This window comes from Fringilla coelebs, assembly GCF_963513975.1.
Source record: "Fringilla coelebs genome assembly, chromosome: 3".
Taxonomy (NCBI): domain Eukaryota; kingdom Metazoa; phylum Chordata; class Aves; order Passeriformes; family Fringillidae; genus Fringilla; species Fringilla coelebs.
Window position 1 is genome coordinate 102,297,182 of NC_140030.1, and position 17,463 is coordinate 102,314,644.

Genomic DNA, 17,463 nt, shown 5'->3' on the forward strand with positions numbered 1-17,463 from the left:
AGCTTCATTAGAGCAGGAAATTGCTGTGATTTCCAGCAGGTTATGTAAGTAATGTCCAGACTGTTCAAAAAAAACTATGAACAGAGTAAAAGTACAAGACTGTTTTGAGGAGACTTTCTACTGTGTACTTTAAAACATAGTAAAATTTCTTTCACAAAACTTAGTTACATGGGTACTTTGTTTTATAGTGCATTATAGTCTAGGAAGTCTCATTAAAACACTCGCTTTTCTTTCTTCTGTTAGGGTGGTTTGAGTACAGACTATTGCTGGGGCAGGGGAGGAGATTATTCTAACTTCAGAGGACACCAGAAAAATTGCTGGATATAATTTAAGATTAGTGTTTTCTCTTTCATAGAAAGAACGTACATACTGGGACATGAGTACAGTTACAGCAAGTCTAGGTGTGCTAACAAAACAGGACACATTCAAGTACAATAAGATTTTTTGCTTGAAATTAGAAACAAACTACATGAGATTAAAGCATTAAAATCATATTTCTCAATCTGAATAAATGTTAAAAAATCAAAAGAAATGCAGAAGTGCTAGCTCACATTTTTACCATGTTACAAAAGCGATTGGTACCCATGTCCATAAAGGCAGCAACAAAGAATGCTGCTTGTCTACAGAATAGTACTACTGCAAATTGGACTGCGTTTCAATGCTACTTGTAAAAACACCAGCTCTCAGAAGTTGGTATCTGTACAAAATTGCAGCTTATTTTTCTTCACTTCTGTCCCTTCAAAGTCTTTGTTTACACAGTAATGCTAAAACGCCCAGTTCTGTTATCCTGAGTCAACATATTGCCACTTTCTTTTTTGGTAGGTTGAGCTCCATAGTGTCAACACCTCACACATCCGCTTTAATACAGTCTCTTTCTGCAGAAATGGGCAAGTGTAACTTCCTCCAAAAAAAAAGTTTTAATAGTTATGATATTAGAATGGCAGGACTTTCTTTCTGAAAAGGAATTCAGTTGTGCTGCAATGTATTAGATTCTATAGGTGGAGCAGAGTCATATAGTGTATCTGTATCGTGTGTAGGCTCTCCGGCGAGCGTACAAGGATTGGACAGTGTTCCAGCACCACAGTCACAGAAAAACCTACAACACAGAGAGACAGCTCTTAGTGGCCATGCCCTCCTGCCCTGGGAGCAGCCCCACACCCTGGCTGGGAACGTACCTATCATGTCTAATGAATTCTACGTCGTGTCCTTGATGGCACTTCTTGATGCAGTTCACACAGATGGCGTTACGGTCTGTGGTGTTACAGGTGTGACATCTGGAGGGAAAAGCAGTGCATTAGGCAGCAACCAAAACCTGACCAGCTCTCAAGGGGAGTGCTCCAGGAGGCTGGAGGGCCAGAAATGCACTGAAGAAAAGAGGGTGCACAGGACCGTGAAGGTTGAGGATTTTACACAAACTTGGATTTCACAGCACACTTTTTGTTACTTGTGTCACAGTCATGCTGTGCAAGGCCCTGTGCTCAGGTTCACAGAAACAATGTCATTCTCAAGCCCAAAGTCAATTCTAGAAAATGGGAACTTGGTTAAATCCTCTTTTGTTGCAGCTGAGGAAGAACACACATTTGTGTGTGCACCCACACCCAGCAACTGTTCTAAGGGCCTGGCAGGAAGAGAAGGGGGGTTCACTGGAAAGCCTTTCTGTAGGAGACGAGAAGGAACCCGTTACCTGTAGAAGTCATGCATCGGGTAGCTGGTGTAGCTTGAGATCTTATATAAACACTGGCCTCTACTGACAGCTTTCTCTATGGCATCTTGATTGTTCATTATTTTGTTATCTGTTGGAGGGAAAAACCAGGACTAATCACATCTAGATCAATGACTTTTTTTTTTTTAGCTTGATGCATTGAAGCAAAGGTCCCATTAGGAACAATTAGTTCTATAACTGCATTTCAGCTCTGGCCTTTAAGAATATAAAATCCTCAATGCCCACATGCCCAGAGTGCCATGCACTCCTGAAGCAAGTAACACTCTTTCTCTTTGCACACATGGCACAAAATACCTGATAGCCTCCTTTTAAATACACCTTTTGAACTTGGCCGTTAATAAAGGCTTAGAGACACACAAGCCTTCCTAGCAGGTCTAAGTTTGCTGCTAAGAAGCCTGAAACCCAATGTTTAAAAGCCTCTCATTTACCATAAGGCCTTTTACACATCCCTTAGAAAGAGGAAAAGAATGGCTCTTTCCCCATGAAAGTTTAGGAATAAAGTACTTTCCAACACAATGGAAGTGGAAATTAAGTCTGACCAGCTCCAGTACTTCAAGGATGTGTCCAAGGCACAGCAAATTAGACAATCCCCTCTGTTACTCAACTATCTGATCTTCTGTCTGGTCCCAAAGTGCACTTCAAAAAGTTTTGCCCACTCCCAGCAGCATCAGAGCACTGAGTGATGTCATCAGGAAGCCCAGGTGCTGGGAAGCAGGGAGCCAGAGCCTGTGTTTTAAGAGGCACAAATCTTCCACAGGAAAGGGTTTAACAGCTTTATGTACAGCAAGTATGTAAAACTCCTGCAAAATGAACCTTTTTCTTCTTGAACAACCTCCTTGAGCTGTCTGCCATTCAGACCATCATTCCCATCTCGTCCAAGAGGATCCTGTCTCATGCACAGGACTTCCCCATCATACATGGGTATTTTATGTATGTGAATTGCTCATATTTTCTGAAAAAACATGTTTGGGACTGGGAATGTTCATGCTTTTGGATCCTAAAAGGCAAGGGGGCGTGTTTCTTTACTGAGCACTTGTTTTTGGATATGTGAGAAAAAGACTTTCCATTGTACTAAATCAGAAATGGAGTCTGAGATGGGCCAAAGATCAGGAACTGGTTCAAGAAGTGACTTTGAGACAGAAGAGCTGATGACAGTTTTAATATAACAGCAAAATCTTAAGTTACTTTTGAACCCATCTGTTTGGCTAAAAATCTTAACACAGAGCTTAATGTGGCTCCTAACCTTCAGCTGAAACTTAGTCACAACTCTGCTTAAGGTGGTACCAGCTGTGAGCCACAAAGAGCACCATAAACCCAAGAGCCAGCAGCACAAGTCACCAAACACAAGCCAGGAGGACTTGGGCTCACCTTTCATCGTGACATTGACACCAGATGCTAGAAATAAACCTCCAAAGCGGTTGTTGAAAATCTGATTGCCTTCTAATGTTGCAGTCGCATGATTTGTTATTTCAATACCTTTAGTGGGTCAGGGGAACAAAGGAGAGAAAAGAGAGTGGCAAAGTTAAATCCCTGGTGGTTGTGCATTTGTACCTCTCTCGTCGTCTACAGCTTGCTTGGTTGGTTGGTTTTTTTTTAAGCCATCATAGACTCAAGGGGAAAAAAGGAAAATGATATAGCTACAAAACTGCATTGTAATTTGTTATAAAACTGAGGTTCAAATGCTGCTGTTGAATCCTTTCAAAGAGCTACAGCTGGCATGCATGGTCTCTGGGAGATACTAGTAAACTACTAGTTTATCTGATAATAAAATGGTACTATGATCATGTTTATTTTCAAAGGGGATATGATCTTTGGGCGCTTAGAGCTGTCATCTTCACGTACATTTGAAAGTTCTTGTGCACATACCTTACCCTTTTTAAAATATCTTTTTTAATAAGTTCTCAAGATGGGCACCTAAAATTCATTTCTTTAATTCTCAGCTTTTATCAGTAACCCGTGTCTTCCAAGTCATTTGTCCAGGACTGCTCTTGACAGCAACCTATCCTTCCCCCCCACCACACTGAAACAACACCTTTAGAGGCTCTTCTCAGAAAACTTGCTTCTTCTGAAAGAAAGATGGGAGAAAACTCAAGAATGCAATTTTAGTTGAAATGGAATGGAATGCAAGACGGATGAAACTGTGATGATTAAACAGTAAAATTGCAAAAAAAATCACTGTTAAACATTCTTCATATCTTTTGGAGAAAGAAACGCTCATTTTTACAATTTTTCAACTTTGTGGAGTGAGAAAGTTGAACTTGAGATGCAATTCAAATCTCTTTAAAACGTATATTTGCTCCGTTTCCTAGGTTTTAAAGCAGTGATAAGATATTCATACCAGCATCCAGCACATCAACTATGAATATATCCTAGACAACTTTACCAACTGCTTCTAAAATAAAATAATGAAAAGTATTTCACAAAAAATGACAAGACAGAATATGTGCCATTTCCCATGCTGTAAATATACCTTGACTACAATTCTGAATTTTGAAATGACTTTTAGAATACACCGAAGGATATCCCAGTCTCTTATAAAACATCTAAATACCATGGGGTAAAGAAACTCTGAGTAAGCTTTGTGAAGAGCTTATTCCAAGCTTCCAAATTTGATTTAAACAGCACAAACCTGCAGCAAAACCATCGAATATTCGGTTTTTCCTTAGCACAGGGTGGCTATTGGTGCTGATAAGAACACCAGCTTGAGCATTCCTGAAGATATCATTCTCTTCCAGAAGACCTATGACAGACCAACAGATGTTACATTTGAGCTTGGGAGCATTTCCTGACCTATAACCTTTCTGTGAAATATTTTCAAAGGCTCTTATGTGTCACAATCCTGTTAATAACTCCTTTCATTTGGAGAATATGCACCAGTAGCACTGACATCAGTGATACCAGTTTAAAATAGTTCTCAGTGTATAATTTTGGAAGTGTATTTTTTCAGTACACAGCATGGAATTTGCGATCATAGGCATCCCTGCAGAAAACTAAGTCTTTCTGCTTTCCAAATTTTTCTTTAATTTTTCTAACACCTCTCTCTTCTTGTCTTTTAAAATGAACAGACTGCCAAAAGCCAAGCTTTTTTTTTTTTTGTTATAGGACAGGATTACTTTAAAACACTGAATTAAAGCTCACTTAGAGCAAGTGATTATCTACAGAATATCAGAAGCTGGTATCAGGACACAGAACAGTTGGGGGATTTCAGACAGGGACCACTTCTGAATTTACAAGTGTACAAAAGATTCCTTAAAGATCTGTGGGGTTTTTTTCCCCTGAATCTTGGACACTGGCAGAACCTAAACTGCTCAGGTGCCTGATTTTGACTACGTGACTTGAATCCAACACTGTGTTTCAGTCAAATGGCAAAGCTTAGAAAAGCAAATGGGATAAAAGGACTGTCCTTAAGCAGCAATCTAACAGTTATCTTGGATGAGATTAATTACCTCTCTGCCTCCCACAGATTTCAGTATCACTAATGTAATTAAGGCTAAAAAGCATTAAGGGTATGTTCACTATAACTATTTTATCACTCCAGAAGACAAGAGCTGTGTTTTTAAAGAGCACTTTAAAAAGAACACTGCTTAAACTGAAATTTAACTCTTATCCAGAACATTCAGTGAAAAAGAGTAAGGGAAAAAGTTACCTCTTCCCCCATTAAATATACAGATGCCTCCATCTCTTCCATCATGGATTTTATTTCTCCTAAGTGTAGGATTACTGTCTGTTTTAATCCATACACCAGCCATTGCATTATCAAAAATTTCATTGTCTTCTATAAATCCAAGCCCTAAAATTGAAGGAAGGGTGGAAAAAAAAATAAAATCAAAACGTATAATAAATGAGAATATAATGCCACAGAACACAAACCGTTCTGGATAAACATGAAAAACAAACCTACCAGAATTATAGACAAGAATACCACCATTCTGACCACCCCAGATCTTGTTGCGTCTGATTTTGGGGTTGCTTCCAGTTCTAGAGTGAATGTAAGCAAAGAAGTAAATTAGAAATCATTAAAAAGAAATAATTTACAGTCATTTACTATATCCCATGGCCAAACATCTGAAATACTTCTAAAGAAGAGCCCCATGGATCTCACTGCTTAACAACCCTTAGTAAAACACAGTTCTTTCCAAACATGCACACATCATTTATTTTTACAGACTTCAAGGGCCACACATTCCAGTCAATACCCAGGCTGTATTTTTGGTAACTTTCTTGTAGGTTAAAGCAGAGGGTATTCAGACATGCTGGGATTTCATAAAAAGTTATTTTTATAAACAAAATGACAAGAACAGCTAAAGAGACACAATAGAGCACATAACAAGCTACGTCTGTTTTGGCAGAAAATCAGAATAAATGTTACCTTATCTGAACCCCTGAGTACATGTGATTATAGATGTCATTGTCTTCTAACACGCCATGTCCATTGTCATAAAAATAAACTCCAACCTAACACATCAAGAATTATATTATTAGTTCCAAAGTAATGAGGCATAAAACCACAGGACTTCCTTTTCTGTGGCCCCCTTGTAACCACAGAGCAAAACTCACTTGTTTCCCACTGTGTATTCTGTTTCTCCTCAAGACTGGAGTGCTCCCTGTTGTCACCCAGACTCCAGCCAATGTATTGCTGTAAACTTCGTTCTCCTCAATCACACCTTGTCCTTTTTCATGCTAAATACAAGATGGTTTAAGAGTTAAGAAAACCTGCTAAACACCAATACTCTTTCCTGCTGTACCCATCCCTCCCACCCCTGGCTTCTTTACTGCAGCAAAGTAATTCCTTTCCATTTGAGTAAGCTTTTTCAACATTAAAAAAAAAAAAAAAAAGAGCATATCATGATTTTGAATATTTGCCATGAAATAAAAACCACCATGCATGTAAATCATCCTGTTTCAAGGCTCTGCAGTGGTATCTGTAAATGTCTGCTGGCTGTTGGTAGGAGAGGTGCCTCCCCAGTGCTGTGCACTCCCATGAAAACCCTGGCTCCTAGTTCTTAAACCTACACCCAGCTCTGTCCCCAAGATGGACAAAAAGCTGGCATGGCTCTGAAGGTCACCACATGTCTGGGCTCAGAGGTCAAACAACAGTTTTCTCAGTCAGGGCAAGAAGCTGTTCTGGTTAAATTTACTCAATGAAGAGATGAAGCTGCACACTTGCAGCATTAGCTGGACCTTAGGTAACCTTTGACAGAAAGACACATATTTCTAAAAATCTGGTATTACTTAAGGGAACCTGACAGCTCTTTCAGTTCAGTTAGCAGAGCTCTTGCACACATTGGGAATTGGCTTTTATTTCCACTTTTTCAATACAACAATTCCAATTTCTATCATCCTGAAGGCAGTGAAAAAAAAAAAATCTTCTCTGGGTTTAGTGGTAAACACATTACACTCCAAAAGAGCTGAACACACTTTTTTTAAAAAATGATGACATACTACTATAAAAAGTAAGTCTTTCCAAAAAGCTTTCAACCATGCAACGATAAAATTCTGTAATCTATCCCATTTTAAATATTTTACTCTGTAATAAAAATAATTTAGTGGCATTTATAAAAACCTTAGTCTTTTAAATAGCAGCACCAGCTTCAGTCGCTTAGCATGAACCTGGTTTCTAACATAGGAAGCTCAAGCACTGTAAGCACAAACATTTCACATAGGGTACTTTCCCCCTTTACATTTCAAAAACAGAACACAAGTCTGTGCCTGCCCTAGGCTGCACTTACTACATAAATTCCTCCATGTTGACCATCATGAATCTTGTTGTGTCGAACGATGGGACAGCTGTTTGTTCGAATCTGTATTCCTGCTAATGCATTACCTGCCAACAAAAGTGGTATTTAATACAACTTACACATTCATTTTTCTCAGAAATCAATATGCAGCAAGGAAATCAGCTTACCATAAATGTCATTTCCTTCAATAAGGCCTCTTCCATCACCAAAGATATAAACACCACCTTGATTCCCATTAAAAATTGCATTCCCCCTAAGAAAAAAATCAACATTATGAAGTTATTCTTATACATTATACAATACTACATCTGTATGGAGTGGCCAGGACTGTACCCCATTCAGATTTAAAATAAAGAACTTATGTTCTGTTGCTTTGAGAAAGACCTAACTCTAAGTGCATACACAATTAAAAATGCAGTTCAACTGAACACAGACAGAAATTTCATTTCTTCGTATACAGGAATATTTACAGCTCCCCATAATTAAATAAATTAAAGTGCACTTATCCCATCCCTATCAAATCTCTTCTTCTCCTACATAGTGAAATAATAATGAGGAAAACAATACCTTATTGTTGGGTCACTGTTTGAGGTAATCCAAACACCTGCAAAATTGTTTGCATAGATTTTGTTCTCTATGAATTGTCCTCTTCCTTTTTCATGCACATAGATTCCTCCAGTCTGGCCGTGATGGATTTCACACCGCACCACTGTTGGGTTGGCATATGCTTTCACTTCAAAGCCTGCTATCCTGTTTCTATGGATGTTGCAGCTTTCAAAATAACCCTTAAGACATAAAACATGCAGTTTCCTGTAAAAGTCCTTTTTAAAATGAAGGTTATTCCCTCCCCTCCCTCTCTTTTAAATTCAATCCTTATTTAAAAGGAAACAGTACCAAAATTGACAACATGTAAGTACTTATATAGCTAATTAAAACAACTACTGACACTATATAATTTCATTTTTCCAAAAATAAAGTACTGTTTCAAAGACACTGTGTTTGCACTGCTATTTATGACTACTCATGGAATACCAAGAAAAAATGGCAACTCTAGATATAGCACATTGAACAGGACTCAGTATCAGGTTTCGTCAGCAGCTACAAGGATCAGACTACTTTCAAAGGCCGTAAAGCCCACAGGCCCAATACAGAAAGGACAGTGCTATGGAGAAAACTACCTGCTTGTTTTCAGACTAGGAACTATATACATTTAGCAAAAATATGGTTTCTTTAGGAAGAAGTGTGCTAAATTTCTTTGAAACAACTGATCAAAATAAATAATACGAATGTAGGAATTCAGTAATTTTTCCAGGGTTGGACTGGTCTGAGTGGCCAAGTGGTAATTTTTTTTCCTTTTTCCCTTTTTTAAAATGGTGCACACTGAGACACTGACAGTAGCAGCAGACCTACAACACAACTGTATTTAAACAAGAGCATTAGAAACAGTAGTGCTGTGGGCAGGGAAAAAAAAGGCCACTGCACAAAGCCATGCCAGGCATGCTCCTTCCATGCCAACCATGGAGCAGCACCATGAACTGGCCCACCTGAAAATTCATCTGGCAAAATAATTGTTTCCTGCCTGGCAATTTCTCCAATTCTACTTCCAGGGCCTTGCTAAGTAACTCTGTCACAGCATGTCACAGCATTTTCTTGACATGGTCCTGGAACATTTTAATATTCAAATTCTACCTATTCTTAAGGTGAACTTCAACAGTATTTCATGCCCACTATGCCCAACCAGAAGAATAGAAACTAAACTGAAATTCGGGAAGCATTTCTTATTGGAGATGGTAGACAACCACCAAGGGATGTGCTGTAATTTGTGGATGGCTTAGATGCAAGTTCCTGAAAGCTCTAACCCTAGACTGTCTCCAGCAGCACCATTTTTCCTGTAGCCACCTAAGTTAGTTATTTAGACTGGCTCAGCATGAGACTTATTATACTTGTGCACTAAATAAAACAACCAAACAACAACCAAACAAATCCCAAAAACAAACCAATAAAAAACCCAAGACCAAAACAAACAAACCCCCCCCCCAATTCCTGCTACTGCTCAGAGTAACTGGACTCCATGCTCCCATGATCTACTACCAGGAATGCCTCAGGCCTGGAGTTTCTACTACCTACCATGTGGAAATTACTCAATTTACTGCCAGCCTAGGCAATCAGCACCCTGTTTCACTGTGCTGTGAATTGCTATGGGACTCCATCAAACACTGACTACAAAAAAATCAGAACTACATCCAGCTTAATGAGGAAATCAAGGCAGCACGCTCTTCTCCCTGCTTTGACGATTGCAGTCAGGAAAGGCAGTGCATTGATTAAAGATTCTACAAAAAAGTGCTACCCATGTGTACAGCTTGGCTCCTCAGACTCCTCTGGGTAACAAATGAAGTCAAATGGAAGATGCTTACATTCTGTAGATACTCAGAGCAGAGTAAGTTTTTTTTCAAGAACTTTGAAGAAACCCAATGCCTCTCAGCACACTCCAGCTGCCCAAGCCTTATGCTTTGTCCAGCTGTTGGGCAGCTCAAGCTATTGAAGTCAGGAAGTCTGCACAGAGGGACTGCAAGCATTATACTGCCTCCACCTCCTTCAAAGAATGGCTTTCAAGTGTGCTGGGTGTTTGACTTGGGCTTTGTGGCAGTTTCTGGTTGTAATTCAACAGCTAATGGAAGAAGAACCTGCAGGGGACAGCACCAGACAGTGCCAGGATTGCTAAGGAAAAGAGGCCTCTATGATTAATAAGAAGGAATAGAGGATGCATGTGGAAAAAGTATTACAGTCTTACAAAAAACTACCAAGTAGCTTTCTGCTTGAAAATCCTAAATATTAAAAAGCAGCTCTGTACATCAAATTTATTTACAATCCCAGGCAGAGCATTAGCTGTGGACACAAAATGACAGCTACACTGACAGCATGAACACTGCTGCAGCCCGGTAAGATCTGAGCAGGAGAAGGAATCAGAAACAAACACCACAGCAATGCTAATGCTGATATTCCCACCTGGCACAAACTGGACAGAAAAAGATGTGATCACAAAGATGGGATCCTGCACAACTGGAAAAAGTCTGAAGACTTTTTACATCAAGATTAATTCAGTGATTGAACTTGGATGCTTTTTTCTTTCTGCATGTTGTCCAGTCACAAACATGGCTCTGAAATGCTTTAGAGTTAAAACTTTTAACTGATGAGATTTTGCTGCTGCTTTTCTTCTAGAGGATTTCTGAGAATCCCTTTATTTCCAAAAGGACTTTTTTTTCCTTCTCTGTCTTGAAGATTACAACATTATGGAAACAGAGGCATTTAGTATTACTGTTTGAACAACACATGTATTACAAGAAAAGAGATATAATTGTGTAAGATTTAACATTTCCTAAATATTTATTTACTCAGGTATTCCCAATAGGGCAGGGAAAAGAAGAAGGAAAAAAAAAAAGACAACAGGAAACCGATATAGAAAAAGAATAACTGCCTATGCTTATAAAATTTGCCTTCCTGGAAGGGTCCTTATTTGAGAGTTAGTGCATTTTATGAAAATTCAAATGCAACATAAAATCATATCCAAGATGCAAAACAAACCCTATATTTTCATGCACAGCAAAAGGCAGTTAAGTTTTTAATGTAGTCTGTATAGAATCTGGCATATGCTTAATTTTTTTTTTTTGGACTTTATAAACACATTTCTTTAAAGTGATCTGATTTGTAGTATTTAGAAGACAGAGAAGTAAACCAGGCATGATCATCCAACTTAGACACATGCTGCTACACTTTTATTTCATCAGAAAAAAACTCCCCAAGCTTCTCATTTAGGAGCAATGAAAATGAAAATTGTTTTGCCTAGAGCTCAGCTTTAAACTGTAAAATTAGGCTTATTCTTACATTAAATTGGAACTTCTCCATTGTGTGCATACAACTACAAAATACAATTTATGAACAGATGCCTGGTAACTCAGGTATTTGAGAGGTCAGGGTAAGGCACCCAGGGCTGTCAATGCCACACTGCATTTTTAATGCCAGCTTGTGACGTATTTGTAACAGCACTAAGGCAAAAGTCAGGATATTGTCAGTCTAGAAATAAGAGGTTAAGTTTCTACAAGTATCAAAACACAAAGAACAGTTTGAAAACAAGAAACTGAAAAACAAAGCACTCTTGAACCTTTTGGAGACAGCACTCCAGCACAGAAACCCACAGGAAAAGAACGTGTAGGGTAGGAATTCAGCACTGGAATGCACTTAACCCACTTCACAGGCACAAGCAAAAAAACCCCAAAACTTACAGAAAGTAACAGAAGTGAGAGAAGCAAAAATACAAAATCCATTAATTTGTTTAGGAATATAGGATTTGTATCTGAAGCATACCATGTCACTTTGTCACTTAAGGAGCATATAAACATTGCCAATGATGTAATTTCATTGACTCCAACACTAGACATGATGCAAAAGCAGAAGATGCTGCCAAAGCAGACTCTGAGACAGGGGGAGACTGAATCTTTCAAAGGAGTTTAAGACTATGAAATATTTCAATAATATTTGCAGCTGAGATAAATATTATTCACACATTCTCTTTAATGTGCTACTGTTTCCCTTAAACTAAAAGGGAAACATTTATTTCTACTCCATTTTGCTTGTGATACCATACTGATCACAGCTCTGAAACAGACATTTCATTGGTAAGAATAAAGATCAAATGCACTTTTATTTAAAATTAATCAAGTGAATTCAGCCTGGCTTTTAATTTCTTAATATTTCAGTACTCATATATTTAATATTTATACTTCAGTACTTAAACAAAAAGCAGCTCCTACCCAGACTTTCCCATTAACCCTCAAGCTTACACACAGACACCTCCCCTGCAGGAGTTGCTGAAGCACTTTCCTTTACCAGTTTTCCTATAGCTGAAATCACTTCATTCTATGTTTCCAAGCCTGTTCAAGTCTTGAAGGGATGTATGTACCCACTGAAGTGGATCAGAAGTGCTTGTACAGTATGTTAAACACAGCTTAATGCAGGCCAAACAATGAGATAATATAAACCAAAGACATCTGCCACCACTCTTTGCAAACCAGCCAAACAACATCATCTCTAGAGGACAGAAAATGATGTAAAGCCATCCATCAGAAGAAGGCTGCCAGCAGGGCATTCTCAGCTGCTGCAATCTTGCCCAACACAAAACAAATATAGTCCTTAGGATGTAACTATTAGATTGGAGAAGAGGCACCTACCAGCAGAATCCCACCATGTGGGGTGTTTCACCTCCACTGCCAAGATTTTATGCTGGCAACAAAAGCAGCAGCCCTGTGACCTGCTTGCCTTCTACTGAAACCAGAAAACCACAAATCCAACAGCTACAACTAGCACTGCCTCAATCCTTTATCTCTGTCCCTCAGCAACCTGGGCAAAGAGGAGAAAGGCCTCACTAGATTGCACCCACAGTGCATTTCCTGTAAATGCTCTTTACACTCTGCCAACTCTCATCAAAAACCAGAGTAGGTCTGGATTAGAACTTGCTGAGGGTGCACTTGACCCCACTGTCTGTATCACTGATGAATGGTGCTAGACCAGTACAGACCACTGAGGGATGTGATTTAGCCACTGCCATCTACCCTCTGGATACAACTATCCAAACAATTCCTCATCCACTAAACAGTCTATCCATCAAATCCACATCTTTACCACTTAGGGAGAAGGATGTTGTAGGGGAATACCTGGGGAGGTGGTGGAGTCACCATCCCTGGATGTGATTATAAAAAGACTGGTTGTGGCACTGGGTGCCATGATCTCCTGCCATGGTTTAGCTGAGGTGTTAGGGCATCGGCTGGAATCGATGATCTTCAAGGTCTCCTCCAACCTGGTGATTCTGTGAATTCTTTGCATATGTCAAGGCCTTACAGAAGTCCACATAAATGACATCCACAGCCCTCCCTTTCCCCATTGAGGCTGGTCAGGCAGGACTTCTCCTTGGTGAAGCTGTCCTGTCACCTCACCAGTGGTGAAGCACCCCAGTCACCTCCCTGTCCTCTAAGAGCCTTAGCACAGCTTCCAGGAGGAGCTGTTCCATGATCTTCCCAGGCACAGAGGTGAGGCTGACAGGTCAGTCCCTGCCAGGCTGCTCCTTTCTGCCCTTTATTGAAAATGGGTGCAATGTTCCCTTTTCCCAGTCACCAGGACTTCACCTGACTGCCATGACTCTTCCAATGTCATGGGGAGTGGCTTGGACCCTACATCAGCCAATTCCCTCAGAATTCTGGGATGCATCTCACTGGGTTCCATAGTCTTCTGTACATTCAGGTTCCTCAGGCAGTCACAAATGTGATCTTCTCTTACAGTGGGAGTGACTTTGCTCCCACTGTCCCTGCCCTGATGTTCACCCAATAAAGAGGTGTGGGAAGACTGCCAGTAAAAACTGAGGAAAAATGTTGAGTACCTCAGCCTTCTCCTCATCTCTTCTCACTGCTGTTACTCATGGTGGGGGGGGAGGTGATGTGCTTTTTTTCTGCCATTCCTTTCCTGAAAGATACCCATGGAAACCTTCCCTGTCATTCCTTGCATGCCTTGCCAGGTTCAGCTCCATCCATGCCCTGGCCTTCCTGACCCCATCCCTACACAACTGGACAATGTCTCTGGACTCTTCCCAGGTCACCTGTCCCTGCTTCCACTGCCTGTGCATTTCCATCCTGCCCTTTAGTCTCAACCAGTCAGGTCTCTTGCCTTCCTTTCCTGATTCCTCACACCTGGGGATCAAGAGCTTTTGCACCCTATGGAAAGCATCCTTAGAGATCCGCCATTTTAAGACTAAAAGAAAAATGCTTGTTTTGCCAGCTGGGCATGGGGAATTGGGACTTTTGTCATTCAAGCAGGAAAAACAATGATTTGGCACTCTTTGGAAGACATGCAGAATATTTTCCTGAAACAAGTCAGCAATCATCTTTTATTTCAGAGACAAAAAACTCTTCTATTTCAAGGGTTATGAATGCCATTTCTCACTACTGTGCATGTACTTGGAAGTGATGGGCTTCACCCCACACAAATAAACATTTATGAAAGAAAGCCTGAACTCTGATATGAAATTCTGTGTTAAAATTCCACAACTAATTCCCTACTACAGAAGCCCTCTTCCCAGAGAAGGTGTACATACCCTATTTCAGAGTTTTAACATTAAAATAAGGCTAAGTCTTCACAAAGCATTTTTTTTCATTTCTAAATCATACAGCACCTTATTTCTGTTCTTTTTCAAAGAAAAGAATGAAGTATAAATGTAAGCCTACCGTTTACATCCTGCTTCAAGAGGTATTTTGTCACTGCAACATAATACAATGTAACAGGCTGCCAATCAACTGCAAAAGCTTGCTTAAACCTCTTTCAGCTAAAATTGTCTTTAAAGTGAAGTCTCCCACTTAACGGCAAGAGAACAAGAGTAGGCATATTTTGAACTATCTGTTCATGACTAAACACACTTTTTTTAAAAAAAAAATTTCTCCAAAAACAGGCAAAATTGGAAGATTTCAGTTCTGCAACATGTGTATTTTTTTTGTTCAAAAGAAAACACATAGGTTACCATTCCATGGTCAAAAGTGAAAACGCCAACATCACGTCCGTGGTGAATGTGATTCCGTCTGATAATGGGATTCCCGTGGTTTTTAACCCAAATCCCTGCTAACGCATTATTGGAGATCTCATTGTCCTCATATATTCCCTGGGAAAGAAAAATGTAAATTAGGACAGGAATCCAGAACAGTAAACAACTTTATCAAAGTAAAGAAATGAATGTGGAAAATTACCTGTGCGTGGTCTGTAATATAAAGTCCAACATTTTCACAGTCGCTGATGTTACAGTGTTTAATAGTAGGACAAGCTCCCTGGCCACTAACACATACTGCAGAGCCAACTGGAAGAAAACAGTACAGTTACCATAGCTTCAAAGCATACTGTATTTATAAATAGTCTGGCAGAGCAAGAAAAGTTAGTGTGAGCTGATATTTTAAAAAGATTTGGTGTTCACAAAGCCAAAGCGTTGCAAGCCACTGGCAGAAAAACACTAATGTCATCATTTTGCAGATGCAAAAACCACGGTAGGAGTCACTTTAAAATCATCCTGCCAAGGTTAATCAGCTGCCAGGACAATGGTTTATATAATAATTCATGCTTATGAAAGTCCTCACTTATTTATTTGCCTGTGTTAGGCCCACTGCATACTGACTGTTCACAACAGAGCACAACAGAAATCTAACAAAATTCTCTGCTAATTACTGCCTTGTTTTGCTTCCCTTTAAATTTTCACAACTCAGTACATCAAAGAGGCCAAACAATAATTTTGTAGCATACAAAGACACACTGTCTACCCAATACTCAGCAGGACAGAGACACAAAACCTCGAGTACAGAATAAACATCAGGAACCAACAGGTCCCTCCCCAGCTGAATTACAAAACTCCTTGAATGATTTCAGCTACCATACCATAACCCAGAAAATAAATATTTTCCAGGAAACTAGATGCAAACTGTTCAGGACTTCTGCATCCCAGCTCAATTCCCTGAACTCCACGAAGTGTGACAACATACAATTCTGCAGGCACTAAAATCAACAGTGATTTCTGAAAGGTAAGAGCTCATCTCAGGGAACCCAGCCTACGTAACACACGTTCCCCACAATTAAACACCACTACATAAGCAAGCCAGTACTTGCTCTATTAGTCAGTTTTCATATATCCTTCTAGCAAAGCACCACAAAGACTATGCTTAAATAATTCACAGACTCATTTACAGAGAGCTTATTCTTTTTTAATTCCTAAAGAAATTATTTTGATTGTCTAGTCTGACCTTATGAATAATACAGGCTCTACTAATTCCCTGAATTAAGTCCTGCTTCAATTCTAGCAGCAGGAACCTCAGCACATATCTTGTAGAAACATATTTAAATTTTGATAACTTTGACTTCCAGCAACTGAGAAACTAGCATAAAGCTTGTCAGCTGGCTAGAGGGCTGTTGTCCTTTTAATTTACACTTTAATTGCTCATCTGAACTCCTCCAGCTTTGGCATCCAGTTCTCTTTATACCAGTGTATGCCGCACCCAATGCGCACACGCATTCAGTGCAAGCAATTTGCTCCTCCAGCCTTCTCCTTGATAAAGTAACAAATTACAGTCACCACAACCAAAGTTTTCTGCTTTACCTTATATGACTTCTCATTGAACAGTTTCTAAATTTTCCAACATGTTGCTATGGACACCAGAAAAGAGCACTTTATTCTGAAGCAGGACTAAGCAGAGGCGTTAACAGAGTCTCTCTACTTCTACTTGGTGTTCCCACAGGTGTAACTAAAGATCACATCAGTTCTTTTTGCCACTTGACTACATGAGGGCTCACATTCAGCAGTTTATCCACAGTGACTCTTTAAGCTCTTCCCAGCTTTGCAGGAGAGGGGCTTAGCACTTAGAAATAGGAACAAAAGCAAGTTGTGTGTAACTGCACTTTGTCAGACTAATGAGAGTGGTGTTTGACAGTTCACCTACCAGGAAGGTCATAGCAACCCATCCTCCCGGTTATTTTTAAGACTGTAGTTATATTACATTCATATTGTATCTATAATACTCTATAGTAAAGTCTACAGGTCTCATTAATATGGATCTTACTTCAAGTCAAGAAGTCATCTTTGAAACAGCCACCAAAAAAAAGCCATTACAGTTACCCTGAAAGTTATTTTTCATCTACTTGGTGTAGATTCTAGGCATTCTGTAGAACTCTAATATTTTAAGGCACTATGTGTTGATGTCAAACATTTTCAAGGATCTGTGTAATTACACTGGGACTGCTGCCTTCTTTTGGTCAAAGAAAGCAATCAAAAATGCCAACAGTGTAATGCAACCATTATAACTTTCTGTAAATACACACTAATTGGATTCATCATAAATTTAAAATTCTTGATTGACCAAACCCCTGCATTTATACATCATCATTTTATCCAGGATCAACAGGCAGTACTCCTGCCATACTCCATCCTGG

At 39.5% G+C, this 17,463-nt stretch overlaps 1 protein-coding gene across 2 annotated transcripts in view; it reads right to left on the reverse strand.

Annotated features, from left to right (window-relative positions):
* Window positions 1–430: 430 nt before the first annotated feature.
* FBXO11 (F-box protein 11) overlaps window positions 431–17,463 on the reverse strand; it is a 68,774-nt gene continuing 51,741 nt past the window's right edge. For both annotated transcript variants that reach the window (XM_084203231.1, XM_084203230.1), the window contains exons 10-23: window positions 15,243–15,349; window positions 15,020–15,157; window positions 8,029–8,246; window positions 7,629–7,714; window positions 7,453–7,547; window positions 6,281–6,403; window positions 6,093–6,178; window positions 5,625–5,701; window positions 5,370–5,513; window positions 4,353–4,463; window positions 3,092–3,199; window positions 1,685–1,793; window positions 1,176–1,274; window positions 431–1,096 (exon numbers count right to left, since the gene is read on the reverse strand). In XM_084203231.1, coding sequence (XP_084059357.1) covers window positions 967–1,096; window positions 1,176–1,274; window positions 1,685–1,793; window positions 3,092–3,199; window positions 4,353–4,463; window positions 5,370–5,513; window positions 5,625–5,701; window positions 6,093–6,178; window positions 6,281–6,403; window positions 7,453–7,547; window positions 7,629–7,714; window positions 8,029–8,246; window positions 15,020–15,157; window positions 15,243–15,349 — 1,631 coding nt within the window. In that variant the 3' untranslated portion in view covers window positions 431–966. The remainder of the gene's footprint in view (window positions 1,097–1,175; window positions 1,275–1,684; window positions 1,794–3,091; window positions 3,200–4,352; window positions 4,464–5,369; window positions 5,514–5,624; window positions 5,702–6,092; window positions 6,179–6,280; window positions 6,404–7,452; window positions 7,548–7,628; window positions 7,715–8,028; window positions 8,247–15,019; window positions 15,158–15,242; window positions 15,350–17,463) is intronic.